At 40.5% G+C, this 21,125-nt stretch overlaps 1 protein-coding gene across 1 annotated transcript in view; it reads left to right on the forward strand.

Annotated features, from left to right (window-relative positions):
• Positions 1 to 8,736: 8,736 nt before the first annotated feature.
• Positions 8,737 to 21,125, forward strand: part of LOC145396145 (sodium-dependent multivitamin transporter-like) — an 88,875-nt gene continuing 76,486 nt past the window's right edge. Inside the window, exons 1-2 of the mRNA XM_080269588.1 lie at positions 8,737 to 8,815; positions 17,084 to 17,217. Of these exons, the coding sequence (XP_080125714.1) occupies positions 8,737 to 8,815; positions 17,084 to 17,217 (213 nt within the window). The remainder of the gene's footprint in view (positions 8,816 to 17,083; positions 17,218 to 21,125) is intronic.

Raw genomic sequence — 21,125 nt, forward strand, 5'->3', positions numbered from 1 at the left:
GAATGAACCTTTCTGTTTGAAGGCAGGATTGAAACAGGCATGTGCCATGTCTCCATGGTTGTTCAATCTGTATATGGATGGGATTATAACAGAGATACAAAGTAGGGCAGTGGATGTTGGAGCGGTGCAAATGGGAGAGGGCAGTGTGTGGAAACTCCCTCTACTGTTGTTTGCTGATGATACTGTACTGAGTACAGACGAAGGGGAACTGCAAGGCTTGATGAATGAGTTTGGGAGAGTGTGCAAGAAACGGAATATAAAGGTGAATGTAGGGAAGAGTAAAGTTATGGTCCTAGAGAGAAATGAAGTCATTGAATTTAAGTGAAGACGAAGGGGAACTGTAAGGTTTGGTGAATGAGCTAGGGAGAGCGTGTAAGAAACGGAATCTAAAGGTGACTGTAGGGAAGAGTAAAGTTATGGTCCACGACAGAAATGAAGTCACTGAATGTACAGTGAGGTTGTATGAGCAGGAAATGGAAAATATGAGTGCGTTTAAGTACTTGGATAGTGTGATGAGTAAGGATGGAAGTTTAGAGGGTGAAGTGCTTGAAAGGGTACAACAAGGAATACAGGTTGCTTGTTCTTTGAAAGCAGTGATAAAAAACAGGGGAGTAAGCATGGAAGTGAAGAAGTTGCTGTATGATAATATTGTGATACCAACTCTAACGTATGGAAGTGAAGTTTGGACCTTGTTGGAGGGACACAAGTCAAGAGTGAGAGCAGTGGAAATGAGTTATTTGAGAGAAGCATGTGGAGCCACATGAAGAAACTGACCAATGAGAAAATGAAGGAGCATTGTGGTTTGGATGTGGATGTGATATTAAGCGTTAGGAGAAACACACTGAGGTGGTTTGGCCAAGTGGAGAGGATGTTGGGCGAGACACTTACGAGGAAAGTGTGAGCGAGGTGGAGGGGGGGAGAGGGAGGGGGAGGCCAAGGATGAGATGGAGGGATGGAGTGGAGAGGTATATGAGGGAGGGGGTTGTGAGCTGGGAGCAGGGCAATGAAATGCTGGGGTACAGGGCGACATGGAGGCTATTTGTTTGTGGCCAAAAGATACGGGATTATGGCGTCTGGGAATAGATAGATAGATAGACAGGAAATAATAATAATAATAATAATAATGATAATGATAATGATAATAATAATAATGATGATGATGATGATGATGAAGATGATGATGATGATGATGATGATGATGATGATAATAATAATAATAATAATAATAATAATAATAATAATAATAATAGTAATAGTAATAATAATAATAATAATAATAATAATAATAATAATAATAATAATAATAGTAATAGTAATAACAATAATAATAATAATAATAATAATAATAATAATAAATGATGGTCATGATACCGATGATGTTAAAGCTGAAGTGCAGTTTCTTCCTGTGCATTGCAAGAAAACATAAACACTGAGTACCCAGTCCTGCGGTATGCATTATGATCTGAAAGAGTTGCAAAATAATATTACTGCATCGTCAAAGTAGCTAGTATCCCGATGAGAAAGCCACATGATCGCAATGAAGGCATATCCGAAGGGATGATATGCCAGGACACAATCATCGAATGGTAGTACCCTAGTAGTAGTAGTAGTAGTAGTAGTAGAAGTAGTAGTGGTAGTAGTAGAAGTAGTAGTAGTAGTAGTAGTAACAGTAATCAGCAGATGTAAGTCTTTAATACAACATACTCGTACACTAAGACATCAAAGCAATATCTGCCTCCTTCGACATTTTTGTATCCTTCATATATATTTTGAAGCAGGACTTAACCCTTAAAAGTAATGGTGGAATTTTTTTTATAGTGCAAGACATTATCAAGGAACCAGACGAACTGACCTGTGAAGTTTCATTGAAATACATGTGCTTACGTCCCTTATTCTGATCTTTTTTCGGGGGGAGGGGGGCTGGCACCCCAAGAATCACTAGGGGTCACGTTTCACAATTATCTCGTTAGCAATGAGAGTTCATTGCACAAGTTGTACTAAGATATCAGAGCCAAATCTGCCTTCCTGTCACTATTTCTGAGAATTTTTCATTTGGTGAGGGGGACTGACTCTCCTTAAGTCCTGGTTGAAACATTCTATATAGTTGAAGAACTTTGGAGTCACCAGAAGAACTCACCCGTGAGGATTAATTCAAAATCATCATATAGCCTAGGAGGAGTTAAAGCACACACACACACACACACACACACACACACACACACGAGGCTGTCTCACGCAACGGTATAGGAAGAGTTGCCGAAATTGATAGCATTCTGCTTCATAGGATTAATATAATAATAATAATTATAATAATAATAATAATAATAATAATAATAATAATAATAATAATATTACAATAATGATATGGAGGAGCACTGAAACAGTGCAACACATGAACACACCAACTGGTCAAAGGGCAGAATATTTGACTGTGACCTTGACCTTAGACAAATTACTCCCAAAACAAATTACTTCGTTCTTCCTTAATTCTTCAAACACTGGTTTAAATAATATCAAAGCTGTTAGAATTGACGGTGCCCAGTGACCTTGATCTCTGACTTTTCTCTGTGACTAACTGATTGTTCTCATGATCGAGTTGCTGTAACCATGTATAAAGGAGAAGTCCTTCACAGTGTTTACTGTGCATCAGATAAACATTGTTTACATAGGCCCTGTTATGTGAACTTTACTTTCGATCCATTGTTGTCAGTAACCATATGTCAGCCTCTTGGGTGATCCCATTCGAATAAAAACTGGATTAGGTATTTTGTTCACACGTTGGCATCCTCCGAGAGAGAGAGAGAGAGAGAAGGGAGAGAATGGATAATAAGAGAAAGAAGAGGGACAGATGTTTATGCCTCATCTCCTCACTCAAAGGGATGCATCTTTGCCATTCCCGTATTTATTCTCTCTCTCTCTCTCAGACAGAGGCGGGAGGGAGTGAAGAATAAGAGAGAGAAGAGGGATAAAGTTTATGCTCTATCTCCTCACTCAAAGGGACGCACCTTTGCCATTCCCGTTTTTACTTTCTCTCTCTCTCTCTTTCTCTCGTGTGTGTGTGTGTGTGTGTGTGTGTGTGTGTGTGTGTGTGTGTGTGTGTATCCCCTAGCACCTGGTATGGGGTTGCCGGCATCATTGGAGGAAAATTAGTGGCACTCCATGGTGTCCGCGCAAGCGTATTCTGAGTGTATATGGGGTAGTGCATGGATAGTATCGAGAGTTGCCACCTATCCCTATTTCCCATATCAATATCAGCCACCTATTCCTTGTGGCGCGGTTTTGATATGCCTTTGAAAATCGTGCTTGTTTGAGGCCTATTGCTTTCAACTCTGATAAGTCCCAAATGAGGCCTATCACTCTCAACGGGTTAATTCTAATGCAAGCTCCATGATGCAAGCCAGTGTTTGATGCAGTCGTGTCGAAAACCAGACCTCTTGAATGTGTATCTACGTGCCATTGCTTCATAATTCGAAGACATGTTAGAGCCTGAGCTTCACTGGTTCCTCTTTCGATTATTGGGACACCAAGCAACTTCTCTTGGTCATTGAATGTACTCAGGATTGTAATATGCTCTACATTTTTTTATGTGCTTCAATAGCTGGAAGAAGTTTTACGTCCCAACGAACGAGAGCAGGTTCTTCTACTGAGAATGATTCCATGTTTTCTTGAGCTACTTGTTTCTGCCCACTTTCTATGTACCAACGAATAGAGCTCCGAGAACACATCACCCTGGACAGATCATGTACTAATGCCTGTATTACAGCACCTATTATGAAAACTGCATTCCATTTGGAAACATTTGTTCAATCCAATGCTCCAGTAACTTCTGCTGATTTGAAAATGTTAATGGTGTCATCCTTTTTAAAACGTTTCGAGTGAGAAGCATCAGTTAGAGAATGAGTGTTCCCAACAGGTTTAAATTCATCTTTGTTTTCTGAAGAGGATGATGAGAACTCAGCAACAATTTTTGAGGTGTTTGCTCCTTGCAGCTTGTGCTGTTTCAATTGATATCTGTATTTTGCCATCATGTTTTTCTCCAATCTGGATCTTCTCCATTCTTCTCTTGCAGTGATTTCCTTATCAATGCCAGTCATGCTACAAGAATAGATGGTTTCTCATTGCGTGCATAAGATTTTCCTATCTTCCTCATTGGCATTGGTGCTCATGGCACCATTAGCTGCAATGTTGAATAGTTCTGCAGTGTCTGCTTTGAAGATATCTTGGTTAATTTTTTCGTGATCACTTTTCCTGGTCCTATGATTCCGTAGTGCGAGGTAGTGATTGAAAAACTGTGAAAGTTTTTGGACATACAGTAAACTTCGATCTGCTGAGCCGAGATTCAAGCCCAGTCCCAGATCTCCATAACCGCCTGACAAATCAGATTCAAAGTTCTTGGAACTATTTGTGCTTGATCAACATGGTGGTACTGCACTAGACCCTTCCATCCAGGTGGCATGTATACATGACAACCTGGGGACATCCGAGTGTCATGTATACATGACCTAGTGTTTTTCAGTATTACTGTTATTGTATTATTATTATTATTATTATTATTATTATTATTATTATTGCATCATATTATAATACTATACTATACTATAATTTAATATTATAGGTTTAGCTGAGAAATTACGGTTTTAATTAATGGTGATTTTTTAGAAAAACACCTGCTGGTGGTTTGGGTGGTGAAAACAACCCCTGGACATGATGGGCTAGAAAGTGTGCATCTAACCATGTAGGTAATCTATGGCTTGGCAGGTTTCCAGTTGGCTTCCTGGAAAGCCACACACCAGGATTTGTTCTAGTTTCAGCAATATGACCTGAAAAGGAGAGACAAGTCTGGGTATTGTTTCAGGTCAGAAATCACATTAGAGTCTGCAGTAGGTGGTGGCAACCATCATCTACTCACTTGATGTAGTGCTGCCTACTTCCTTAGCTTTTATCATTCTTTTTCTGTGCCTGCCCTCCTCTCTTCCTATTTCTCCTATCTTTCCTGTCACTTCTTATTCCTTTTCTTTCCATTACAGGTGGCTTTACATTGAGTGACAAGCCAAATGATTTTCTGTAAGCCAAGAAACCATTTACAGCGCTGGGTGGCAACCATATAACCAAACCATACGTGCTCCCTACGTGTCAACAAGTGGGTTGGTGGAGGGTTGGTGCCCCTCCCTGTAAAACAACTAACTCAGTGTCAAATGGCCACCCTTTGTGGGATTATGGTGTCTGGCAATAGATAGATGGATAGACTTTCGATTAAAAAGCTATTCTTCAGATGATGATCGTACTCGTGATGAAGTCAATAAGATCAAAACACAAGATATTGCTACATCACCTACAATGCTCAACTGGGAAGTAAAATGCAAGTAATATGTATACACAGGGCACTGTTAGCTCATGATTATCACAATATGCATATTTGGGTGACATCTAAGTATTATTAAATTATGCTGAAAATTTGGCCATAGCTTTGCTACTCCATGTGGACAAAAAACATGCTTGTGGAGAATGTCCATGACCACTTCGATTTTTTGATGTACTAAGTTGGACCACCCTAATATATATATATATATATATATATATATATATATATATATATATATATATATATATATATATATATATATATATATATATATATATATATATATATATATATATATATATATATATATATATATATATATATATATATATATATATATATATATATATATATATATATATATATATATATATATATATATATATATATATATATATATATATATATATATATATTAGGTTGAATGTACGAGCTCACCTGACATCCAGGGTGATTCTGAGCATTAGGGGCCTACTTGTTAAATGACGTGCAGCATGCGTGAAGATCAAGAGTTTGTTGGAATTTTGGATGAATGTGTAGATGTAATGTTCCTTTGAATTATGAGTGTTTTTGAAAATGAAGAACTGACTAAAAGAGGGTGGGTATGTACGAGTACTGATGATAAAGAATTGTTATTTCATAACATTCTGGATGTATGGTGCATAGGATTGGTTTGTGGTTGATGTTATTCTAATGTGAGATGATTATATTTCTATGAGCTTCAGTCAGTGGTAAGTTAGCTTAAAATTGTGGATATTGTTGATAAGTTTGAGGTATGTATGCGTCAGATGTTTGACAAACCACTTTGACAGAAATACCTGAACTCAATCGCCGTCAACAGTTAAACTACCAAGTAAAGAAGGTCCATATTTGGTCTGATGTTTAAGACATGATAGACCTTTCCTTGACTCCATTTTTTTCTTCCTTAGCAACTCCACCTAAGGCAAGGCTTTGAACCGGTCTTGCCTATTATTTTATTATAATACAGGCCCCAAGTTGGTTGGGCGTGTTTGTGAATTACGGGATGATATTAATCTTTTCGCTATTAGATTCTAATTACACCAAACTGTCAGCGAGGATGAGCATAAACCCTCATTTGTGCTGGGCTATTGTTGTGAATTTAGCCTTAAACCTAATATCAGTTACGATATTCTGAATCTTTTCTCACAGTCTACTAACACCGAAGACTAGAAATGGACGAAATTTCTTATATTTGGCATAGGACACCCCTCTTTGTGGGCATTTTGGTTACAGGAACCGATCAGCATTTTATATGAGTTAGCACATATATTTTGTTCGAAATCGAAGTCTAGATCTATATTCTAGTTCCTTTCAGTATTCAGGAAACGTTGGCATGGGTGAAAATACAGTGAATGAATGTAGCAGTATGTTACTTTTGATTATACTTCTTATTCCTCTGAAATCCTTGGATTATATACCTTGGTTTTCACCTCAGACTGTGGTGTTTAATCTCAGGTCACACTGTGTTTGTCCAACAATGGCTTCAGTTCTTTTGCATTGTCTGTCAAGGAAGCTAATGTTTATCACGGTTATATTTACTATACTGTATCTTTAGCTAGCTGAATCATGTCTTTAACCGATGGGTATTCTTTTAGAATTACCAACTCACATTCGATAGTGATTCTTCCACTGGTCACTTTGTGCCACTGTCCTATGCATCATGTTGGCTGCCCTCCCTTCGTAACATTAACTGTTGCTTGACACCATACACCACCTTATCATAGTTCTCATAGAACCTGAAAAATGAATAAAACGAATGGCTTTGCTGAAATTCCCCATACTGGGATATGCATCCTAATTAAAGTAGTTAAATTGCTCTGTAAACCACCCATTTTCGACATTTTCCAACCCCTTATTCATGGTAGGACACCACATAAGCTCATTCCCCCTGAGTACTGTCACAAATATGCTATAAGTGACTTCATAGTGAATCATTGTGCATGACTGGGTTAGGGTAATCTTTAATAGCTTAATTTCCCAACCTTGCTCAAGGGATTTTGCCATCAATTAGACCAAACTGAGTATCATCTTTAGTCATTAAGCAACTTTCAGTATAGAGGTAACTCCTTAATGGGAGAAGAAATAAGAGGTAAAGGTTATTGTTTTGAATAACGATATGTATACTTCCCTATTTATGCAAGTCACACCTATTTACGGTTCATACTCTCTGTACTCGAATCATTTGATCAAGTAATTTACTTCCAAACATAACACCAGTTTAACCCCTAGGGGCTAGTTGACATGTATAGCCGTCATGATTTCGGGTGCGGAGCACTCCCAGTTGATGTGTATAGCTGCAAGCATCTTACTGTCACCCTTTTAATCCACAATCATTTTCCATGACAACGATTGGGTAGGCAGGGCCCCGAGGCACCTTGCTGTACAACAGAGCACTGTTAGAGTGTAGAGTGATGTCTTCCTCATCCTTCTCATCCAATTATGTCCTCCCAAGTGCAGGGCCCTTACCACCAGGGAAAGGGCTCAGTGACAGTGCCATTGGTCGTGCCTTGGACGATACAGCGTCCTCTCATACACTGACTGAGAGTACTTCTGAAGAGAGAAGTTATCATGTGGAGAGTGAACTCTCTCATCCTCTGACCCTATCCCACTCTCAGATACCTGAAATGGCTCTCAAACTGCTGCAGGAGGAGGGCAGGGCCTTCAACAGTGATGAATTCACTGAAGAAGAGGAGGAGGATCATCCAGCATAATGGGCAGGTGGGTGTAGAGTTGGTCATTTGGGAAATAAACGCTGACGAGCCATCTCACCGCCACCATCACAACCTGCTCACCGCCGTCTCACCCTCCAACGTCCAACGTCACCTCTGCCTAGTACTTCAAGGGCCAAATCACCAAAACTGGGCCCTTCAGGAGTGGAATTTTCCACACCGGTCCCACATAGTGTGACTCAGCAGGCAGCGTCTCCCCAGGGAAGGCTTGTGTCAGGCAATACTCCCCCTCCCACACCTCTCCCTCTCCTTCCCCCTCATCGTAGGCGTGCACACATTCATAAAAGACGTGCTGGCAATGGAAAATGGCCCATTTTACCAAGTGTCAGCAGAGTTGATACCTTTGTATGGGAGGAAGGAGCAGGATTTGAGCCCTCTGTGCCTACTTATTATAAGGAAGGAGCAGGTGTTCAGGTGAATGAGCTTCCCCCCAGGCCCTGGACTATTTGCAATATTTTCAGGGTGATAATCACAACTGCAGTTATGCAATACCTGGTAGAAGAATTTAATTTCTACCAGGCTGTGAGTGTGTGGTGGCTGGACGTGCCTGCCAGCAAAAGCACGCACATGATGGACTAGATACCTGTGGAGGTGGGGGATTAGTTTGTGCAGCTAGCCATTACCATGTTGATGGCATACATAAGAAAATATGTGCTCCATGACTATCAGTCAGCTGATGAACTTGTGGGCACACCTGTCTTTGGTAAGTATATGGCCTATGACAGGTACCTGGCAATCCTAAGGTTCGTGCATTTCAACAAAATTTTTTGGCCTGCACCGAATGAGAGGTTATGGAAAATTAAACCCATCCTGACGATGTTCAAGGAGTCATTTCCAGGTTTTTCCATCCATTTCAGAAAGTGGTTATTGACGAGTTGCTTGTGTTATTCCGGGACAGGTTAGCATTTATTCAGTATGTGTCATCCAAGCATCACCACTCTGGATTAAAATTCTTTGTCTTATGCAACTTCAACTCTGGGTATGTGCTTGATGTGATGGTTAATTTGTCTATGGATGTTGAGTGACGATCCTCAGTGTTTCTCGGCATCAGTTGTGAAAGTGCTGATGGAAAGGCATTTAAACAAGCAGCACATTCTGTACACTGATAATTATTACACAGCCCCGGCGTTGACCAAGTATTTGCTTGAATACGGTACTATGACCTGTGGAACTGTCTGGGCAAACAGAAAAAATTTCCCTGTATTCCCAGCAAATACTGAGAGATGCCCTACTTACCAAGCAATGTGACAACATGTTAGCCCTTCTCTGGAATGAAAAAAGACTGGTTAACATGTTGTCAACAGTACATAAGAGTGTGTTTGAGGAAACAGGAAAGACAGACTACAGGGCTGGGGATCCCGTGCTGAAGCCAGGTGCTGTCAATGATTATAATATTAACATGGGGTTTGTTGATAAGTCAGACATGCAGACTGGTGAGGCTGACTGCCTTTGGATGTCCTGCCGGTGGTACAAGAAGACGTTTTTACACCTTCTTGATATCACTGTCCCAGTTTCATACTGTTCAATGAGGTAATCACGAAAACTTTCTCTCTACGAGAGTCTGAGAGAGAACTTGCATCCGAACTCCTTGAAGAATATTCAACCGCACAGGTACCAGGTGGCAGGCGAGAGATGCAGACAGTACCTACAGCTGACAGGCTAAGCTGTGCCAAGTATTCCTGGCGTCACAGGCTGGTAGAGATTGGCTGTACCACTGCAGGTTGCCAGGTGTACATCTGCAACACCACCAAACACCCCCCCCCAGCATGAAAAGAGACATCCTACCAATGTGGGAAGTGCAAGGTCCCAACTATGCCCTAAACGTTTTAGCGAGTATCACTCCGAGCATGATTACTGAGCAGGTGTGTGGGAAATTGTAAATAGCAAACAGGTATGCCCAAGTGTGTTATTTTTTATACATAAGTGAATGTAAGATATAAGTTATATCTAGTAAGTGTTATAAGTGTTTTATAATAATTTTTACAAGTGCTGTGCAATAAGTATTACTGTTTATGGTTATTGGTGAAACAATGATTGGAAATATCTTGAGTTAGCCTACCTGTTACATGGAAGAAAACCATGAGTGAGCAGATGAGAAAGAAAATTACCTGGTTGACTATAACTAAATGTTTTTCCTCGTTACTCAGAAAATAATGCTGAATATGTGAGGATAAGGATATTTGTGATGCGAAGTACAAACGCAAGATCGTGCAAGCAGAGTGAGAGAAGAGTTCTGGACAAATGTGGAAGTGTGCATGGAAAAGTTTGAAAGGAATGAGAGAGTGTTTTTGATTGGTGATATCAATGGTAAAGTGGGGAATGTGAAGGTGGATGGATTAGTTGGTGAGTGGGGTGTGCCTGCTGAGATAGATGAGAATGGCAGAGCTTTAGTGGACATTTGTGCCGGGAGGGGGTTGGTGATAGCCAATACCATCTTCAGGCACAAAACAATCCACAGGTATCCATGGCGAGTGAATAGAAGGGTGAATGGTGAACTAAAGGAAAGGAAGGCAATGATTGATTATGTGTGGGTGGATGAAAGGATGCGAAGATATGTAATGGATGCAAGAGCATACAGAGGTTGGGAGAATGAACTTTCTGACCACCAGAAACAAGGTCCAAGTAAAATGGAGAAATAGAAGAAGGGATGGACGGGAGGAAGGAGTAGATATAAGAAGGGTGGAAAAGTTACAAGAGGATGAGAAAAAGGCAGAATATAAGAGAGAAGTGGAGGAACAATTGGATAAATAAGAATTAGAGCAGATGGAGGATGTGGAAAGTGTGTGCAAGATATTCACAGAGGAAATATGTGCAGCATGTGAGGTGGTGTGTGGGATGAAGAGAAGACGAAAGGGAGTGCAAGGAATAACATGGTGGAATGAAGAGATGAGACAGGCTGTGGCACAAAAGAAGAAAGCATATAATGGATCGATAAGAAATTGGGGCGTGGAAGAAGTTGAGAGACAGAAGAGAGAGTTATATGTATACAGGAAGAGAGAGGGGAAAAGATTAGTAAGAGAGAATAAGAAGAGAACGGATGAGGAATTTGGAAGGAATTTGAGTGTCAAGTGAAGGGAATGTAAGAAAATGTTCTGGAAAGAGGTGAAAAGAGTCAGACAGGGTGGCAATGAAGTTAGCAGGGGAGTGAAAGATAAAAATGATAGATTATTAGTTGAAAAGGGAGAAAAAGTGAGCAGAAGGAGAGAACATTTCAATGAATTGTTGAACAAAGAGAATGAAAGTAATGCGAGTACAAGTGTCTGGGGAATGGCTGGGAGAAGGAGGAAGGTGAGAAGACAGGAAGAAATCAGTAGGATGGAAGTTGTGGAAGCAATGAAGAGAGTCAAGATGGGGAAAGCCCCAGGAATTGATGGAGTGTGCGGTGAAATGCTGAAGCATGGGGGAGAGATAGTAGCAGAATGGATGTGGAAGATGTGCAGATTGGCCTGGGAGGAAGGTAAAGTCCCTGATGATTGGAAGTCAGGTATAATTATTCCCTAGTACAGTCGGCCTAAGAAGTGACGGCGGAGTATCCAGAAGTTTTCGGTCAGCGATAGTGCACATACTCTTCCTTATATCTCTACGAGGTGAAACCTAATAAGTAAAATTGTTACAAAAACAATAAATCAGTGCCAAAGTACCTATATATTTCAAAATTGTTGGAAGCAGTTCGTTAGTTACGATAATAGGAAATCCTAAACGGAACTAATTGAAATTTCACGACTATCGCTCAGGGACAGTCAGGAATAATTTGTGGAGTTCAAATCTAGTATGGTAACACGCAATAATTTTTTTGCAGCGTACGACTGAACAAAAGGGAGCTTCAATAAAGAATTAAAATTAATAATTATTATTTATAAAATAATTTCAGTTACAATACTAGGGAATAATTTAAAGTCATTTATTTCCATTTCCAATGTCTCCATGGACGACGACAGAAAGTGGGAAGGCGGCGTAAACCAGTAGCTATTTTAAATGTTTCGATCAATACGCACGAAAGGAGATAACATTTACTCAAAGACATGAAAGACATGCAGTTATTTCACTGCCTTTGGCCAGTTTTCCATTACGAATAATCTCTGATTTATTTAATATAAGCCAGAGGGCTGTCGGTGAAAGAAGTTTACAAAAATAAACCTCGAAATTTGCCTAGAGACGGAACTCCTTGGAGAATGCTAACTTTTGTCGTAGTCTGATATCCTCAGTGCATAAGCGATTAGCAAGAGGAATAAAATCATTGAGTTCAAAACTTCCAGATCAGCATTTTCTGTTCAGCAGGACATTACAGTTTATTTTAAAAGACAGATATTAAGATTAAAAGATGGAGTAAAAATTGCGAGCTCTTGCATTGCAAGAGTTTATTAACTCATGTTTTGGTCCTGCTTATTGCTTAGTGTAAGAAAAAAAGGCAGAATCTGACATACCTCCTTACAACTAGAAATAATTTTGCATCAATTGAGAATAAAGTTGCTAATTATAATTATTCTTGGCGAGAGGAAAACGGAATAAAAAGGCAGTATGGTCTTGTTGCTACCGCAGGTAGGTCATCATTACGAATAATAATTTCTCTGTTATGGCATCCTTATTTTTGCTGTATCATCACCATAGCATTTGAAAATAATGCAGTGAATTGGAGTCACAAGAATTTTCCTTAACTGGTCTTCAAGACTAGAGCGACTGTATTTGAAATCCTGGGAAACAAATAAATCAGGAACACGGAGTAATAGGCCTACTGCCCACCGCGCGCAGAGTAATACATTTCACATTCAAATCGGGAAAGGTAATTGTTAACTAATATATCATGCCTCCTGTTATTCATTTTACATCATTCTTAGCGTGATATAATGTATATTTTATTTGATATGACGTGATGAAGGCACTGCATGTGTACGTTATATTCTCTGTTTTCATTGAACGTATGGGAGTGCAGAGTGACCGAAGCAATCTGAAACTCTGCCATCACTTCTTGGGGAGACTGTACAAAGGGAAAGGGGAAAAAGAATGTGGTAATCATAGGAGCATTTGTCTTCTTAGTGTAATAGGCAAAGTATACGGTAGGATACTTATTGACAGAGTTAGGGTAATAACAGGAATTAGTTGGAGGAGAACAGGGAAGCTTTAGAAAGGGAAGAGGGTGTGTTAATCAGATATTCATTCTTAGATCTTTAGAGGAAAAGTTTCTAGAGAAGGGAAAGAAGTTGTATGCGGCCTTCATGGATTTGGAGAAAGCATAGGACAGGGTGGATAGACAAGGACTGTGGAAAGTATTACGAATATTTGGAGTGGATGGGAAGTTGTTGAATGTTGTGAAGAGTATGTTTGAGGGTGCTAAGACTGCAGTGCGTGTTGATAACGATCTGAGTGAGTTTTTCTATTTGGAAGTTGGGTTGAAACAGGGATGTGTCATGTCTCCTTGGTTGTGCAATCTGTATATGGATGGGGTTATAAAAGAGATACAAGGTATGGCAGTGGATGTAGGAGTGGCCCTAATGAGTGAGGGCAGTGTTTGGAAACTCCCTGCACTGTTGTTTGCTGATGATACTGTGTTGCTAAGTGAAGACGAAGGGGAGCTGCAAGGCTTGGTGAATTAGTTTGGGAGAGTGTGTAAGAAATTGAATTTAAAGGTGACTGTAGGAAAGAGTAAAGTTATGGTCTTCAAGAGAAGTGAAGTCAGTGAATGTATAGTGAGGCTGGATGATGAGGAAATGGAAAATGTGAGTACGTTTAAGTATTTGGGTAGTGTGATGAGTAAGGATAGAAGTTTAGAGGGTGAAGTGCTTGAAAGGGTACAACAGGGAAGAAATATTGCTGGTTCCTTGAAGGCAGTGATAAGAAACAGGGAAGTGAGCACGGAAGTGAAAAAGTTATTACATGACAATATTGTGATACCAACTCTGACGTATGGATGTAAAGCTTGGTCGTTGTTGGAGGGACATAAGTCAATAGTGAGAGCAGTGGAAATGAGTTATTTGAGAGGAGCCTGTGGAATCACATGGAGAGACAGACTGACAAATGAGGATGTGAAGGAGCGTTGTGGTGTGGATGTGGATGTGAAAGGATGCATTAGGAGAAACACATTGAGGTGGTTTGGCCATGTGGAGTGGATGGAGAGTGAGAGACTGACGAGGAGAGTGCATGTGACGGAGGTGGAGGGGGCGAGAGGAAGAGGAAGGCCAAGGATGAGATGGAGGGATGGAGTGGAGCGGTATACGGGAGAGGGGGGTGTGAATTGGGAGCGGGGCAGTGAAACGGCTGGGGACAGGGTGACATGGTGGCGATTTGTTTGTGGCCACCCCTTATAAGGGATTAAGGCGTCTGGCAATAGATAGATAGTGTGTGACATTAGTAATATTTTAATGATGCTCCTGATTAGTACAAATCAGTCAGAATTTTAGTACAAATAAATATCTCATTCACAACCATACTGAGTGAAACAGTTACAGCACACACTTCTCAGTGTGCAATTACCCATAATCGTGATATCAAGTGGTAGTGAAAGTGTCGTGGTAGAGGGAAATTATTATATCTGATGCAAGAAGCCAGTACAGAAAATCAAAGAGATATTCTTTTCTCACACACTTATAGGGCATAGTGGCACTATGAAACAGGAAGAAAACCGTATGAGGAGCCACATGAACAGGGTGACGACTCATCCTTATGACGGTAAGTAAGGAAAACTCGAAGATTGTGTGGAAAATTCTAAATTCCTTTGAAGGACACATGGGCAGTGATACAATCACCTTTCCGGTCAGTGTTGCCAATGCTACCCAGCGATTCCAAGGTCACTGACAGTGATGCATGCTCGGAAGCAGCCTGCCAAAACACAGAAAACCAGTCATCTTCAACTTATCCTTACTCATCGACGGGACCACCTAGAGACCTGGGGATACTTTCATTTGAAAAAGGGAGAGGTGATGAGTCTTATGTATCTTTATTTTTCTCTCTAGCTATTATCGTTTGGCAGATATTAGGGTTTGAAGTGAGGGTATTTTTCCAAAATCACGGAAATCCCCCGTAAGGAGTCGGCGAGGTTGGAAAACCTCCGGTTTGTAGGGGTTAAGGATTCCCTGTAACAGGATTGCAGTACAGTAGAAGGGTCATTTTTTCACCCAGAAGATCGAGAGATTTGTGTTTCTGATCTGTAAATAATTCAAGAATGAAGGAAATCACAGGAAGGGCAATAGGCAGATAAATCATAGAGACCGCTTTTTCATTTTACAGCCAAAGGGGATATCGGGGAAGATGTTGTTGAGACCAGGACAGCAATCCATTCGCACAGAACCGTCGCTATTTCACTATTGACTACGAGACAGTTTACAGGAAGGATATCCACGAATTTCCTTTACTCATGTTCACCAATGCTGTCCACAATACACCTTCCAGGCCCAAGGAGGTGTCTCAATGTGCGAGGACAGTCAGAGATTATTTTGACATTGTTTTTTTTAATGTTAATGACACATTTGAGAGTTCTGTTATTCACTGTGATTTCAAATGCATCATTATGACTGCTGGGCAAGAACTGCTTTTGGACTGCATTGATAATTGCTTGAATCTCACAGGCTTAAGTAGGAAGGGTGACAGTAAACGCTTCGCCCGTTATTAATGATGCCCCTGACCATCAAGGTGAATGGATGGATACAAGTCGCACTTAAAATTGAACGCTTTGCTGGTCAGCACCAACGAAGTGGATCTGTGATAAGTGCCTGCAGTATTTTGCCAAAGTGTTAAGAACCTGTTTAATTCTTAGTAACAGTGGCTGTTCACAATATCTCTCTCTCTTTTTAAGCAATATTACATACTGTTATTAGTATCGAGGTTGAAATTTCACATCTCTGAATTTTTCCATCATGTTTCAATAAAGATATAAGAAAACAGAAGTATTCAGAAACCTTCGAAAAGTTGGCCATAATAAAGCAGTTTCATGACTCTAAAGTCCATATCATTAAAACTAAGAATGTCTATGTGTATATTATACCCCATTTCCTTACAGACAGTAATGGAAGTATTGTTAAGATTTGACAGGCTTAGCTTGTATGCCATTTTAAAGAGCATAGTGAACAGTTGAAGGGAGAAGAGAAATAACGCTTTTTTTCATCAGTGGCTTATGAAATGATTAGTAGATACTGGGACAGTGCATACAACATCACATTCTCTAACTTTATGGTTCGAGGATGTTTTGCACTCACGAGAGAGCGCGTTTAGTGCTATCCAAACTACCAGACGACTTTATTGCGCCAAATAGAGCAATGCAGTAATGATGCAATTATTGAAAGCAATATCTAACTTCTACAGTTCGAGAACTCCTAAACTGAGTAAATGTGTCTAAAAGTAGGTAGAATGAAATGAGATGTACGCCTTTGGAGTGAAGTGATATACACACGATCACATGACTCAGAAGTCTGTATCCTTGTCAGCTAAGGAGGTTTCATTGTACCTCGTCCTAACCACTTTATTCCTGCATGTGACAAGTAAATGTTTTTTTGTATTATCTATAATTGTTGTCGATATTATCAAGGTGTAAAAGATGCCCTCGGGCGATGGTTTGTTCTATGCAAAATATACAGTATATTGAAGGATCTGGTGGAACAAACCCTTCTGACCGCAGGAGAATCTGGGCCTAATTAGAAAATAAAAAACGACAGACGTGTAATTTTTGCGCATCCAAATCTCTGTCTTGATTGGTTTTTCTTCTCTATTTTTGCCATTTGAAAGGAAGCGAATTCCAGTGGAATCTTCCAGTTACTGGTGATATTTTATGAAACAGCAGTGAGAATGAAATTTGGTAGCCTGCATGCCACGTTACATATCACCTTCAGCAGAGAAGTAGAGAAGCCATATAGGCTTCTCTTTCATCAGTGGGTTTGTCATATGAGTGCTAGAAATTTTGGGTACTAGGGCTCGGCTACAATTTTGGGTTATGAGATTTAACATTACAGTTACACATCTCTTACTCCCATGTTTTGGTTAACAGGTAGCTCGGCAGAGGTGTACTACTACGGCACTCAGATCTATACGACTTTAGTTGGAGCTCTCATCACTTGGTTCATCATCTGCAAGTTATTGCTCCCCATCTTCTACGAGCTTAGAGTCGTCTCTTTGACCGAGGTGAGGACATCATGATCAACCCCTTCAATCCAATATCCTCTTTTTCGTTTATTTCTTGCAATTTTTTGACAATTCTGTTTTTTAGTCCAGGAGAGATTCTTCAAACTTGAAATATACTTCATTAATATCCTAACTAAGAAAAGTTCGTCCCAAGGTGGACAAAAATCCTTTCGTTGTGGCAAAAATAAAATATTGTAGTACATTAACGCCCATCTTCCACTCACTTTGTGTAGCGGTACTCTTTAGGGTAACTCTACATTGAATGACAAGCCAAATGATTTCCTGTAAACCAGGATATCGTTTAATACGCTGGGTGGTAACCTTATAACCAACCACTACCTGTTCCATCCCAGGAAAGCAACTAACTGAAAATACAAACAAGAAGCCTCGGATTAGGACTGACCAAGAGGTGAAGACCTAGGAGAGGACAAAGGACATGGTATGCATTGCAATATGGAATGTATGGGATGCGAATGATTAGTTGAACGAGAAGGAGACTGTCCAGCAGCTTGAGAATGCGAAAGTGGACATATGTGGATTAACTGAGACTAAATGCCAAGCTGAAAATGTGACAGTGGAAGTATGGACGGGTATATGCGCGGGAGTAGGTGAGAATGAGAGAGGAAAAAGGGTGTATGGTTGTGTGCAAGAGATGAAAGAATAATAATAAAGAGTATGATTCAATTGGTCCAAGGATTGTGTGGGTAGATTGAAAGTTGAAATATAAACGTGGGGTGTGTGTGTATGTACCAACGCAAGGTCGTGTAAGCAGAGTGAAAGAAGAGTTCTGGGGAAATGTAGAAACGTGTATGGAAAAGTTTGAGAGGAATGAGAGAGTGTTTTCGATTGGAGATATGAATGTGAAAGTACGGAATGTGAAGGTGGATGGAGTACTTGGTGAGTGGGGTGTGCCTGCAACAGTGAATGAGAATGGCAGTGCTCTAGTGGACATAATTTTGTGCTGGGAGGGGGATGGTGATAGCCAATACAGTCTTTAGGCACAAAATGATCTGCAGGTATACATTGCGAGTGATGAGAAGGGAGGATGGTGAACTTAATGAACGGAAGGCAATGATTGCCTATGTGGGTGTGGATCACAATATGAGAAGGTATGTGACGAATGCAAGAGCATACAGAGATTTGGAGAGTGGACTTACTGACAACCATGTGGTGGTGATGAAAGTCAAGGTTTAGTTGCAGTGGAGGACTAGAAGGAGGGAAGAACAGGAGGAAGTAATCCATACAAGGAGGACAGAAAGGTTGGAAGAGGATGAAAAAAAGAAAAGGCAGAATATAAGAGAGAAGTGGAGGAGCGATTGGGTAAATATGGTTTGGAGAAGATGCAGGAGGTGGGAGGTGTGTGCAGGGTTTCAGAGAAGAAAATTTCTGTGCAGCATGTGAGGTGGTGAGTGGGGTAAAGAGAAGACGAAAGGGGGTGCAAGGAACTGCACGGTGGAATGAAGATGTGAGGCAAGCTGTGGTGCAAAAGAAGAAAGCATATAGCATGTGGATGGGAAGCAGAGGCATGGAGGAAGTTGAGAGATGGAAGACAGAGTTATATGTAAAGAGGAAGAGAGAAGTGAAAAGATCAGTAAGAGAGAGTAAGAAGAGAGTGCATGAAGAATTTGGAAGGAATTGGGTATAAAGTGGAAGGAATGTAAGAAAATGTTATGGAAAAGGGTTAAGAAAATTAGAGGGTGATACAGAAGTTAGTAGGGAAGTGAAAGAAAAAACATTGGAGATTGATAGTGGAGAAAGAGAATAAGTGAGATGGAAAGAACAATTTAAGGACCTGTTAAACATACAGAATGAAGATAATGTGAGTATAAGTGGCTGGAGAATGGCTGGAAGAAGAAAGGTGGTGAAAAAGGAGGAAGAGATAAGTAGAATCGGAGCAGTGGAAGAAATGAAGAATATCAAAATGAAGAAAGCCTCAGGAATTGATGCAGTGTATGGTGAACTGCTGAAGCACAGGGTAGAGATAATAGTAGAATGATATGGAAGATGTGGATATTGGCCTGAGAGGAAGGTCGCAGAGGACTGGAAGTCAGGTACAATTATTACCCTGTACAAAGGAAAAGGGGAAAAGAAGTGTGTCGTAATCACAGGGACATTTGTCTTCTTAGTGTAATAGGCAAAGTATATGGTAAGACACTTATTGTCAGTGTTAGGGAAAAAAACGGAGGAGTTAGTTGGAGAGGAACAGGGAGATTTTGGGAAGGGAAGACGTTGTGCAGATCAGATAATCATCCTTAGGTCTTTAGTGGAAAAGTTTCTAGAGATGGGAAAGAAGTTGCATGTGGCCTTCATGGTTCTGGAAAAAGCATATGACAGAGTGGATATACATGGAAAATATTAAGCATTATAGAGTAAATGGGAAGTTGCTGAATGCCTTGAAGAGTATGTATGAGGGTGCTAAGGCTGCAACCTGTGTGGACAGTGAACTGAGTGAATTTTCTTATCTGAATGTTCGACTGAAACAGGGAAATGTCATGTCTCCATGGTTGTTTAATCTGTTTGTGGATTGGATTAAAGAGAGAGAGAGAGAGAGAGAGAGAGAGAGAGAGAGAGAGAGAGAGAGAGAGAGAGAGAGAGAGAGAGAGAGAGAGAGAGAGATGAAAAGTAGAGTAGTGGATGTTGGAGTGTCCCTAATGAGAGACGGCCGCGTTCAGAAACTTCCTGTATTGTTGTTTGGTGATGATATTGTATTGTTCAGTGAAGATAAAGGGGAACTGCAAGGCTTAGTGAATGAGTTTGGGAGAGTGTAAGAAACAGAATCAAATGGTGCGTATGGGGAAGAGTAAAGTTTTAATCTTCGAGGGAAATGAAGTCACTGAATGTACAATGAGGTTGGATGATAAGGAAATGGAAAATTTGAGTGACTGTCAGTACTTTGGTAGTGTGATGAGTAAGGATGGAAGTTTGGAGGATGAATTGCTTGAAAGAGTATAACAAGGAAGAGAGGTTGCTGGTTCTTTGAAAGCAGTGATAAGAAGTAGGGAAGTGAGCATGGAAGTAAAAAAGTCTTGGCATGGTAGCTCTGTATTGTGATACCAACTCTAATGTATGGAAGTGAATCATGAACCTTGTTGGAACGACACAAGTCAAGAGTGAGAGCAGTGGAAATGAGTTATTTGAGAGGAGCATGTGGAGTTACATGGAGAGACGTGAAGGAGCTTTGTGCTGTGTATATGGATGTGATAGAGAGTGGTAGTAGAAATACGTTGGGGTGATTTAGCCACGTGGAAAGGATGCAGAGCGAAAGACTAACAAGGAGAGTGTATGTGAGTAAGGTTAATGGGGGCAGAGGGAGGGGGAGGCCTTTGGTGTGATAGAGGGATGGAGTGAAGAGATATATGAGAGAGGGGTGAGTGAGCTTTGGGGGAGGGCAGTGAAATGGCCGGTAACAGGGCGACATGGCGGCGATATGTTTGTGGTCACCACTTAAGGGATTGAGGCGTCTGGCAATAGATAGACATCAACGTCGTGAAGAAATCAAGTCCATTATAACAGGTCAAAGAAAAAACTTGAGATACGGGGGAGCCGACAGTGTACTGGTTAGCATGCTTGGTTCAGCACTGGGGAAAAAAAAAAAAAAGCTCATTTATCGAACCGGTTAAAATCTCAGTACGATTCCCCCTCGTCTCTGTTGACCCAGCAATTTAAATGGGGACCTGGATATAACATGAACTAAAGAAAATGTAAAGAAGGACTGGGAACATAAAAATGGATGTATATTTCACATCCATTGATAAAAGTCAGGTTGTTGTGGAGGACTAATACAGGAAAATTTTGAATTATTTAGTCAAAAAGCATTTATTTAAGCCTTCTGCTTCTTATCATCACAAAGAAAGGCTTATCCTCTTCAGCCGGTCAGAGGGAGGAAGTGAGGAAGTCAGAGGGAGGAA

Source organism: Coenobita brevimanus, chromosome 35 (assembly GCF_032717465.1).
Source record: "Coenobita brevimanus isolate Jiangsu-jjx chromosome 35, ASM3271746v2, whole genome shotgun sequence".
Classification (NCBI taxonomy): Eukaryota; Metazoa; Arthropoda; class Malacostraca; order Decapoda; family Coenobitidae; genus Coenobita; species Coenobita brevimanus.